Genomic DNA, 12,437 nt, shown 5'->3' on the forward strand with positions numbered 1-12,437 from the left:
ATGGTGAATATAATCATCTCCTAAAGCAAGAGCAATGATACCATATGCTTTTTCTTCTCTAGCTGGATCCCTTGCCGGTCGTGTCGGAGTTGAGGATTCTCCAGCATTGGAGGCCGTAGAAGAAGCGGTAGGAGTAGGTTTAACAAGTCCCCATAAGTTCTCCCTCATCAATGCAAATTTCACCTTCATCTGCCATGTGTGGAAGCCCTTTCCATTGAACTTCTCTAAATTCAATAGGGTAGCCATCAGAGGGTCTAACCCAGAGATTGGGCAGTGTCTATCTCTCTTACAAGGCAAAAAATAACTGAAAGACTTCCAAAATATGAGCACTTGATGTAGCAAAGACTAGTGACCAATATTCAATCAATGATGCTTCTTCTTACATGCTTCATAGAAGTGGCTAAAATGAATACTTTCCAATTAAAACCAGGTCTAGCAATTCAAAACAAAACTGAAGCCACACTTGCACTAAAGTTATTGAAAGTTTCAAAAACCAGAAATACTAGAGTAGCATTTTATGTAGCATCATCTTCAAAAACTTGTCCAAAACTGTCAAAACTAAAAGGCTGAACTTGGAGGGCTTGTAGCTCACTCTTCAAAGCAAAGGAAAAGGGGGTTTTTAAGGCAAAAGAGAGCTGTTATACCACAGAAGATCCTCTGGGAAGAAGAGGCGCAATAAGGCGTCAGAACTCCAGAGCTTGCCTTTCCAACGTCGACTGGTTTTTCTCTGTTTTCAGCCTGAATAAGCAACCATTGCTGCTCAGATTTCAGCACAGGATAGCACAAGGCATGGAGAATCTACCCCTAAAAGGAATTAGAGGAAGATAAGGTGTGCTGAGAGAAAATGCAGAAGGAAGAATCGACGAAAATCGTGTAATAGCGACGAAACGAGCGCGGTTTTCTTTGATTCCTCTCAGCCAGAGGTTCGCCCCTTCAAGGTGGATCTCCAGTAGGAAGGACGTGGGAAATGGCTGAGAACCAGAAGAGAACAAGCTTAAGCAAACTTTGGGAAGAAGAGGGAGAGATGGTGAAGAAGAAGATGAAGAAGAAGATGATGATGTGGCAAAAAATGGGCTCAAGAGGGATCAAAGGGCTCTAATACCATGTTGGTAAACTGAAAGGAAAGGAAAGAGTGGACACAAACTCAGAATACTTGCATTACTTGCTTGTAGAATGAAGAAGAGTGAGGTCCTTAAGTAGGCACCTCATACATGCTCACTGACATCACTGATGACTTCAAAGCTCCACAATCATCTCCTCAATCTGCTCCTAGATTCTCTCAATCATCCTATGTGGCTCTTCCACCACCTAACTGTGCTTGTGGGCACCTAACTGTGCCTCTAGCACTCACACATAGAAACCAAGGTGTGCCTGAGGCATACACCTTGAGATATCCCATCATATCATTCCTTTTTCCTACACAAGAAAACCCATATTTCTTTGGCCAAATGTATGTGTTTTGTATACATCTCAACTTTCTACTCATCTTTTTGCAATTTCCAAGCCATTTATAAAAATTGCAAATGAAATGTAGGTCTGATGAGGAAATTCAAGCACTATAATGCATATACTTCTTTGGTATTCCCTTTTACAAGAAATCTGTGCTCAAGCCTCATACAAAGTTGCTACTCCGTGTAACTCTTGATATTTGCATATTAATGGGTAGATGTAGAATCTTCCCAACCTATCTGTAGGCCCCCAAACACACATACTTCATTAGTCCATCTTTTTCCAAAAAACATTTGTCTATAAACAGCAGGTCCCTGTCAGTGTCATGCGAGTTGTATTAAGTAAAGCATTGGATAACCATTCAAGTTTTCCAAATCATAGAAAAACAAGGAACAAAATGGAATGCATACCTTAAGAGAGATCCATGTCTCCCAATCTTGTAAAGGTTCCCTCACAGAACTTCCTTATGGTAGAAAAAATAATTGCTGTACATATTCTTTTTAATTGAAAAAATCCGTACAACTTTACAGAATAATCAGCTGATATTTACAATTGCAAACCAAATATAGTGAACTGAATCCCTTCATCCTAACTACTTTTCTGACTGCTCCAAGTTTTCTGCTTCACCAGTAATTACTTTGACACATGCCAGTTGAGCAAGTAAAAGAGAGAATATAATGCCATATGATGCCAATTTTGAGGCTCGCATGCATGTTCCTGCCAAGAATGCTGCAAAAAATCACATTGATATCAATTTCGTATACAAAATTTGTTTAGCTTATAGTATAAGTTGATTTCGATTAACAATTTTATGGTTACAAAAACTACAATGAATCTAAATAAATCTTACAATCAATAGATGCCCTTCAGTATTGGTTTTCATGGAGCCATTCAGAATTACTTAGGGATATCGAATATTTGAGCATCTTTTTACCCAGGAATAGGTCAATTGAATCCTTCTGACTACTTAAAATCAAAATTCCAAACCACCAGGCATCTTTGCTACCAATTTTTTGTAAATATCTTCGTTGAGGCCAGTATCCCAAAGAGGTGAAACAGAATGAATATGATCATAAGTTGTTCCTAGCAGTACTTGGCAGAGCTTCCAAAGCCAGTTCAGTACTCTCTGTCTCTCTCTGTCTCTCTCTCAGCCCCCCGCCCCCCCCCAAAAAAAAAATCCCCTAGGCTGTGCCAAGACTGCGTCAAGACTGTGCCACTCTGCCATGACCCCCAGGGCCTGCGTGCCACTATGCCGCAACCTCCAGGACCCTCAGAAGTCTGTTGCGCTTTTTCGTGACAGGTTGGCATGGGGGTTTCTGCCTGCTGCGACCTGTCCTCCTAGCTCCAGGCCCCCAAGGGATCTGCTGGAACATTTGAGAGCCTAGCTGAAGGGTTGTCACAAGAAACAGCCCCCACATTGCATCAGGGACCTGCAAACCGTGCCTGACTATCCAGGCCACACCGGGCCGGTCTAGATGGGGTCACTGCTGTCAGGATACTAGCTGGGAGGCGAATGCAACTGCTTGAGAGAGCTGCAAACTGGCACCACGGCTCCTGGACTGGCACAGGCTCCAAGAACCAGTCCAGGTCCTCTAGAACATGGCAAGATCCAAAGAAAACTCCTCAAGGAGCTGTCTGCACTTTTCTAGTGCTCACGGGGGCCTGTAGGAGGTAAGAACAGCAATATAATATATTACAGTAAGGTCTCTGATCATGTTTTAAAAAAAGGGGCCTTGTCAAAAGGAAGTACAACTGTGTATATTGGGTGCATTATGCCTACACGAGGCTGTGTAGAAGATACTTGGGGGACACAAGCCTTGGAGAAATGGCAGCTTACATGACAGGGACACCTCATAAGGGCACATCCGATGTCCTTGCCAGCCTCAACAAAATCTGCCTGGTCTTGGTTGAAAAAAATGATGATATGGAAGCCACAAATGTGGCCTTGCTAGCTGAGAAAGCACAAGTGGACAAGACATTGGCTGAAGTAAAGAAGCGAGGGGGGGGAAGTGCAGGAGGACATGCAAAGCCATGGATGAGCTTGAAACAGAAATTGCCCAACTTAAGAAAGACATGGCAGCTATGCAGGCCACACATGCTGAGCTCACACAGCAAATCACCAAGGGAAAGGAGGAGAAGACCGAGTTGATAGAGTTGATTAAACAAGGTACATCAGCCCCCAAGGAGTTCATATTAGATTCCCTGGAAGAGGACAAGAGACAGGACAGCAAGTCCTTAAATGTCCTGGTCAGAGGTCTAGCAGTAGGTGATACCCAAATGGCAAGCGCCAAAGTCTTTTGTCCACCAAGATGGGTGTCAACCTTACTTGCGATGTAGTTTGGAGGGTGGGCAAGGCTGACGAATCGACAAGGCTTCTAGTAGTGAGATTCCGGACAATAGCGGACAGGTCCACCCTCATGACCATGGGGGCAACACTGAAGGGAACCAGGACTTTCGCAACATTGAAGGGAACCAGGACTTTCTTGGATGATGATCTCAGACTCTAACAACAAGAACACCGGAGGGAGGGGATGGTGCGTGTGATGGCAGAAAGGCAAGAAGGGAAGTGGGCTGCCTATAGAGATGGCAAAGTGGTTATCCAAGAGGGAGCTGAGAGGGTAGAAAGGGAATCAGGGGAAGTGGACAGCACATGACGGTATCGGTCCAGGCCCATGAGATGAGAGCACAAAACAGATTGAATATGGCATTGTGGAGCTGTAATGGTACCCTTTGGTCTGACCTAGCAGGTTTTTCAGAGACCTCTACCAAACAGAGGTGATTGTCTGCACTGAGACACGTGAAAGCCTAGAGAGGGGACTACCCACAGTGACAAGATACACCTGGGAGTCTGCTCATAGGAGGGAGATGAGGAAAGATAGTGGGATACGAGGCTCTAGAGGAGTGGCAATCCTCTTTAGATCACATGAGACCACTTACCTGTGTTGCGGAAGGAGGAACATGCATACCATATGTGGGTATGCTTGTAGTGGCTGACAAACAACTGGTTTTCATTGCATTATGCTCCTTCCCCCCAGACACATCGCCGTATGAGCATGAGGTCACTACTTGAGGGTCACAGCCCATATGAGACGGTATATAATGATATCATGGAGTTCTCTAGGCAGAGTGAGATCCTCCTCCTAGGTGACTTCATTGTGCATACAGGGAGCAATTAAGTGGGTTCGATTGGACATAAACCCCCAATAAGGCTTTCTGGCTAAAGTGAACACAAATCCGGAATAGTTTCATTTGCTCCATCATCGATGAGAAAACTAATTGCTTCTGAAAAGCATGCAATTACCGCTGTGCAGTTTAGTACCAGAGAGCCAGAGGAGCTGCTTAGCTGTCCCTGCACAACTCGCATCATACTTCCAAATTGAGGGCAACAAATCACGTCTCCAACGTATTCAGCTAGAGGAGCCATGCAGTCAATTGCTGTTTTCTGGATTATTTCAGTGAAAGATGAGGGGTCAAGGCTGCACAAACCAGTCACCTCTACAATTGGACTTCTCATGGAAGAGTCTGCAGTTCTGGATTGAAGATAACCATCAACAAGATCTAGAGGCATGAGGGGATTTACCAAGCTCTTGCATCCAACACCAATGCTTAATCCAGTGAAGAAAAACATGACATTAATTGCATGCAGCTGAAACTGTCCACTGACCGCTGATCTAGAATATGACCTTGGAAACCAATCTGCCTTTTTCCACAAAATCCCTAACTCATAACTGTAGGAAGCTACGATATTCAACCATAAACCATTTTTATTTTTACAAAAACTCTTGGCTCGAGAATGTGAATGACTTGCTTAAAATTTATGATCATGTCACTTCAACTTGAAAAAACAAGGGACGATCCTTTTATCAACAAATCGATCTAGGAATAAAAGTGCACTTAGGACAAGTGTTACCTGAACTAGAGCTCCATATGAAAGAAACCATCACCAGGGAAAGCCCTCCATAAAGTAGCTGTCGATAGCTCGAACTGAAATCCTTTGCTGATGTAGTTGCGACAACAATTATTTTCTATAGCCAACCATTCAAAACCAAAGAGTCTCATGTTACCATAAAAAATGTAGCAAAACAAAGAAACGTTAGTTTAATGTTGAGATTGCAGCCAAGCCCATCTTTCTCTCTGTATTGGAAGATTCTTATGAGCCCTTTATCTTTGGGTATACTAGTCATACACAATACCATTTTTAGTTCATTGTCTCATCACCATGCGTGATGTGCTTAGCTGTGAGGCATGCTCATAAAACGATAAATTAGAAAAATGCATATAACATAGCCATATATACACACACATAGATGTACAGGAGCTCCTTCAACACTCAAAGCTCTATCCTGTCCAATTTGATGCTAATCCTAGTCTTCAGTTCATATCATCATCAGTAGGCTTCGGGAAGTGTGCTGGATACCCCCAATTCCCCCATGGGGGGTGTAGTCTCATGTTGCATTCAGTTTTCTTTCCTTGGCCTCATAGACCTTTTTGGGGGGAGAGAGAGAGAGAGAGAGAGAGAGAGAGAGAGAGAGAGAGAATCTATTAAAGTCTTCAAAAGATTGAAGGTCTATGAGACTTCAAAACCACATACAATGAGCTAAATGGGTGGAGCCTCTAAGTGGGCCTTTGCACCCAAGGCAAGTATAAAACACTAGTACAAAGTGTCTGAGCCCATCGACATGAGACCGAGGAACCATAATCCATGACGCGATAGAGGTATGCGATCACTTGGAATGCTGCATCCAAGGGGTATCCCAAACTCAGCTCTGAGTCCCTGGAGCTCTGTAAATTGGCTTACCTATGTCAAGCATTGATGCATAGATCTTGGACATGACATGTCCAATCATAATGGTCCTATAGTTTTTTGGACTCATGGGATCCCTTGACTTGTGAATGGAAGTGATAGTGTTAAGATTCCAGGTGTGGGGGAAACCGAATTGACCGCTTCGGTAAAAAGCTTTGCCAAGATCCGGACCAATCCATGTGCAACCTATTCTGTACATAGTCCTTTGTGATCTTTGGCTCAGCCATTATGGAGCTTCAAAGCTGCGTGTTTGACATCACTAGCAGTAAACAGTGTGCAAGAGGGGGCGAGGTAACCGTGAGAGATCAAGTGGTGGCTAGTGGGGGATATCATATAGTGTGTGTGTGTAAGAGTGTCAAAGCGTGGTGTTTGTTAGAGGAGAGGGGCTCATCGCTCGAGAAACTTCAGCCAAAAGACCTTGGAGTTGTTACAAAACAGGATATTTATAAATTTCTCCTTTTTGAAACATGCAGAGTAGGCTATGGTTGAAGTGGATGTAGTGTGTGAATGGTGTCATGGTGTGCATCGTGCGATGGGGGGGGGATATACAAAAAAGAAGATGCGTGTGGCCAGTGGTAGGGAGACAAAGAAGTAAATGATATGCATGGCAAAGATAGGGGATCCCATGAGGTAGTCAACTATGCTATATCCCCCCCGTGTGGAGAACAAGTGAATCCACCCAAGGAAGGCCATCGGGCTAGACCATTGTAGATGACAATGTCATGGATCTTGCCCATGACCAAGAAAGCGTACCCAATGTAGATGGCAATGCCATGTATCTTAAACCAGGGCTAGCCTATCTGTAGATACTGAGGAGATCTCTACCTCATCTAGATCAATATCCGGCAATACCATAGAATCATCCCGAAAACCAAGAAGTGATACTTGACACATCACCATCATCACGTTAAAGTTCCCAACAAAGACGACTTCCCCGCGGCTTGAGAAATTCATAATGTTTGGATGTAGGGTTGCGTAGGGTGAAGTCTCAACCTCTTGATGGAGATCTCTAGTAAAATATGAGGTCTCGAGACAGATACCGCAATGAGGAGAACTGTGTCGGACCTGAATCCAAAATCAATCACACCTCTCGACAGAGATTATCCCAATGAGAGATGATCTGGAGAGTACCGCTACTCCTCCCGATCTTGTCTCAACCTATTTCTTGAGTTTGACCATAAGGTACCATTACAATTCCAAACAATGCACATAAAGGTGTTGGTGCCAAACCTCATCCCCCTATGCAAAGAAACCACCAGATGCCTGTCAGGGGCCTATCAAAAGGTAGCCACCTCAAACCATTGCCCACTTCCCCTCCTTATTACGAGCTATGTCATGCTGTAGGAGGATGCGCCTCTACTTACCTGCAAGGGTGCCAGGTTCTCAACCAAGTGGATCTGAGGGGGTCCCATATACCTATCCACCAACATAGCACTACAAGGCAAGACTGAGTACCTATGAATCAGTAGATGAGAGGTTGCTCCCCAAGTAGGATCCCTTCCTATGCCCCATGTGCCCTCAATCCCATGCTCTGGGACTTCAAGTGTGGGGGTGGAAGCCATGAACCTGATCATGTCACAAAGCCGTATTTATCCCCAAAAATAAAGAGAAAATATTTATTTTGTCTTTGGTTAAAGGTTAGTGACTTCGGTCAAAGAGTATTGACTTCGGTCAAAGTAGTTGACTATCAACTAGAAAACTTTCTATCTTTTTTATTGTGTCTGTTGTTGCATAGTGGCAACCACGGTGGACTAGGATTAGTCTAGAGAACTAGAACGCATGCATTAGCTAACCATTAACAGGTGAAAATGTGCTTGGTGGTGTTTTATTTGTGGCAGGTGCATTTTAAGGAAAAAAGGCATACAAACGGGACGTTCAAAGTGCCAAAGGAAATCCAGATTGCTATTTTTAGCAAGGTTTGCCACGATGGAATTCTTAACGCTTCTACTAGTCTAGAGGACAATTTATGGAGAGTACTTGCTGCTCTAGCCTGCTCTTTGCGCTCTCCATGGGCGCCAGCCCTTATTTTTTGCCCCTAGTGTGTGTGTTTTCTGCTCCTTTCCGGATTTCAATTCTCCTAACTCCCTAGAGCAAGTCACTGCAGTTTCCTCTCAGAAAAAGTGACCAAACACATGTTTTCCTTGTTTTCCTTTGAAACCACTAGGAATTGAGCTCAATTGCTTTAAGTTATGTTCAGTTGCTACGATCTCCTCTCATCGGTCGACGGCTGTGAATTGAGATCTCTGGTTGCAAATTCACCAGGAAGTGCTGCATCAGGGGATCTTCGGGCTGATTACGAATCCGTTTTAGGGTTTTCAAGCTGATTACATATTCGTTTTAGGGTTTCTAGGCTGATTGCAGAGGTATCAAGCACACCCCAGTCCCTTTCTTTGGTGACTACGATCCAAGCCCTAAAGATTGCAAAGATTGTTGCGATTTAGAGTGGGAGAGAAGGTTTGCCTTCAACAAAACAAGCAAAAGGGACTTCAGATCGACAAAGATTGAAATCCAGGAACAACCCAAGTCAATCACAAATTGCAGATGACAGTTGCTCAGCCTTGAAAGCAAGGAAATTTTGACCAGCAAGCTATCTCAGAGATTGGCCCAATTTGGCATGAAGAATTCTCCTTTGTCCTCTGTTTCAACAACAGATTATATGCTCTGAATAGTCTCAAACCTTGACGATTTGATTCAAACTGTTGTTCCATGCAAGTTGTTTAAAGATTTCTTGCAAAAATTGTTGATTCCAGCTCACCACATTGCAAATTCAGGCTGCTATTGAGAAGGGGCGCACGAGTGAGTGAAGAACCTATATTTAGGATTGTTTGTGTTAAGGGATATTCTAGCACTTCAAGATTCGACACTGGATAACATTATCTATGTTGATTTTTAAAAACTAGAAACCCGACCGCAAAAATATAGAAAATGATCAAAGGAATACGCGCGTGCACACACACGCGCGTGTGTGCATACACACACACGCACACACTTCTATAAATATGATTTAAGCATGGCTTGAAAGTTTTATACCTTTGAGATTCAAGGTCAAACCCCACTTGAGGGTAGGCATATTCTAAGTTAGCCCAGTCGACACCCATGCAAATGGTGGTTTCACTCCATTATGACAAGTTATATGGTTCCAGTTATCTCATTACCGAGGATTTCAGTTATGATACTCAGTTATGTTGTTTTCTTATTATCGTGCATGATGCTCTTGTTGGGATATCTCAAGGTGTATGCCTCAGGCACACCTTGGTTTCTATGTGTGAGTGCTAGAGGCACAGTTAGGTGCCCACAAGCACAGTTAGGTGGTGGAAGAGCCACATAGGATGATTGAGAGAATCTAGGAGCAGATTGAGGAGATGATTGTGGAGCTCTGAGGTCATTAGTGATGTCAGTGAGCATGTATGAGGTGCCTACTTAAGGACCTCACTCTTCTTCATTCTACAAACCAAGTAATGCAAGTATTCTGAGTTTGTGTCCACTCTTTGCTTTCCTTTCAGCTTTCCAACATGGTATCAGAGCCCTTTGATCCCCCTTGAGCCCATTTCTGCCACATCATCATCTTCTTCTTCATCTTCTTCTTCTCCATTTTCCTCTTTCTTCCCAAAATTTTGAGAGCTTGGTTCTCCACCTACAAACGACCATTGCCCAAACCCTCTGAGCTGAAATATCCTCTAGTATGGGCAAACTTCCACCTGCAAGCAATTGAAGAAAAAACGTCTGTGGTGGCTGCCATTCTCCAAACAGCGAATTTCTTCTGTTGCTCAATACTCCCTGCCTGCTCCGCCATTGCCTGAGCCCTCTTAGGAGTAGATGGGCGACCTCAAGACGAAGATTTTGAGCCATTTTTCAGGTCATTTGGTTCAGTAACTAGGGAGAAATCGTCAAAACTCAGTTTCAGCCTGTAGCAACTCTCCCGGGCAAAAGTGCACACCATTTCGTCCAACCTCTATGCTGGACCCTCTCTGGTATATGAGCTTTCTTTTGCTTCAGAAAGCCCTCTTTTCCTTGCTTTGAAGAGTGAGCTACAAGCCCTCCAAGTTCAGCTTTTCAGTTTTGACAGTTTTGGACAAGTTTTTGAAGATGATGCTACATAAAATGCTACTCTAGCATTTCTGGTTTTTTGAAGCTTTCAATAACTTCAGTACAAGTGTGGCTTCAGTTTTGTTTTGAATTGCTAGACCTGGTTTTGACTGGAAAGTATTCATTTTAGCCACTTCTATGAAGCATGTAAGTGAAAGCATCATTGTTTGAAATTTGGTCGCAAGACTTTGCTACATTAAATGCTTATATTTTGAAGCATTTCAGTTGTTATTCTAAGCCCTGTAAGAGAGAAGACACTACCCAATACCTGGGTTAGAGCCTCTCATGGCTTGCTTATGCAAAATATGTGAAAAGCCAAAACATAAAGCAATGTCTTGTTATGCTACAAAGGATGAAAATGCCAACCTGACTTTCTTGTTGAAGATTGCCAAAACAATGGTTGCCAAAAAGGAAGCAACTACAGAGATCTACCCTCTCATGGCACTTTTATTTGACTCCAAGTACAAGAAAAAGATGAAGGTCAGATACCTCAGATATGCTTCTCTACACAACTATGGAGATGACAAGATAATTGTTCTCTTGAAGGATATGACTTTCAGATCCACTTGTCCTATCTTATAAGGCACTAGACACTGCCCATGTGGTAAGACCTTGCCTTGACATGGATATTTTGCCTCCACAAGATGAGGCATCCTTTGAAGATTATGCATTTTAAATCATCTCTATGTATGCTCCAGATCTCTCTTTTTATGTCAAGGTACTCAGCCTGGATAGTCCTCCAAAATGAATGAAAATAAACTATTGTGTTTTGTGTGTTTTGTAAACACCTCTGGTCACCTTATGATGTAGGCCATGTGTATGTTTTGTTCCATGGTACCTCCTGCAGACATTGTGTGCATGTACATGCAGGGGAGATAACCATTGGAAGGTCTTTTTGTATCCCTTTTGTTTACCTTACACCCAAGGGAACCCTTGCTAGCATGAGAACCTAGCCATAGATTTATCCTTGACCACCATGAGATGGCATGAGAAACTATGAGACTAGATGTATCCTTGACATAGCCTGAGGCATTCCCTTGAGGGGGGGTTTGTTGGGATATCTCAAGGTGTATGCCTCAGGCACACCTTGGTTTCTATGTGTGAGTGCTAGAGGCACAGTTAGGTGCCCACGAGCACAGTTAGGTGGTGGAAGAGCCACATAGGATGATTGAGAGAATCTAGGAGCAGATTGAGGAGATGATTGTGGAGCTCTGAGGTCATCAGTGATGTCAGTGAGCATGTATGAGGTGCCTACTTAAGGACCTCACTCTTCTTCATTCTATAAACCAAGTAATGCAAGTATTCTGAGTTTGTGTCCACTCTTTGCTTTCCTTTCAGCTTTCCAACAGCTCTTTTATACGATGGTATTTTATATGGTCATCATTGGCCAAGTATCTTTCCTCAAGAATTTATCATTCTACAGTTTCCTTTATTGGGACTGTTTATAGAATAAACAGAAACTCTTATGATCTATCATCGATTAATTTGGCCAAAGTGACACAGCTTTGCAGTTTATCTGTCAGTAGCACATCTTTTGGGTAGAGAAGTTTTCGGAGTTAAAGACGGTACATCTACACCTAACAATTACAGTAAATGCTTGGTAGGGAGAACATCTTGAGGAAAAAAGAGCACTTAAACCGTGAATGGAATTCAAGAAGCTCTTCAAGGAACAATTCTTTCCAAAGCAGTTCCAAGATGAGGTTCACATTACTTGGAAGAGTATCAATATGGATTTTATCTGCAAATCACTCCATTTGAGAAGACTTGAGGGGTCTCTCAAGGAAAGAAGACAAAGAAAGGCTCCAAGAAATGTTTTTCTTACAAATATCTAAGGAAGCATCGGGCAGGATTGCCATCAAACATTCGAGTTGTGTGAATTAATGGAGGATTCAATGCTTCACGACCTCATGCATTCAGCAAAAGTTGCATTTCTATTGAATATGAAGGACTCAACCTCATAACAGAAGGAGAAGAAAGATGTCCTTGAAAGGAGCAGGTATGTGCCAAAACAGAAGGATTCCAGTCATCCCAACTCGAAAACAAAGGGTTTCAGCCTCGGAAGCTGAGGGAAAACCAGAACCAGAGGCCCTATAAGGGA

The 12,437-nt window shown here is 43.1% G+C and overlaps 1 protein-coding gene across 4 annotated transcripts in view; it reads right to left on the reverse strand.

Moving 5' to 3' along the window:
• Positions 1–1,559: 1,559 nt before the first annotated feature.
• LOC147885800 (uncharacterized) overlaps positions 1,560–12,437 on the reverse strand; it is a 48,758-nt gene continuing 37,880 nt past the window's right edge. For all 4 annotated transcript variants that reach the window (XM_087396584.1, XM_087396585.1, XM_087396586.1 and 1 more), the window contains 2 exons: positions 5,360–5,474; positions 1,560–2,178 (listed from right to left, as the gene is read on the reverse strand). In XM_087396584.1, coding sequence (XP_087252710.1) covers positions 2,042–2,178; positions 5,360–5,474 — 252 coding nt within the window. In that variant the 3' untranslated portion in view covers positions 1,560–2,041. The remainder of the gene's footprint in view (positions 2,179–5,359; positions 5,475–12,437) is intronic.

Source organism: Dipteris shenzhenensis, chromosome 25 (genome assembly GCF_047967505.1).
Source record: "Dipteris shenzhenensis isolate YYH24624 ecotype China chromosome 25, Dip_SZ_1.0, whole genome shotgun sequence".
Lineage (NCBI taxonomy): Eukaryota > Viridiplantae > Streptophyta > Polypodiopsida > Gleicheniales > Dipteridaceae > Dipteris > Dipteris shenzhenensis.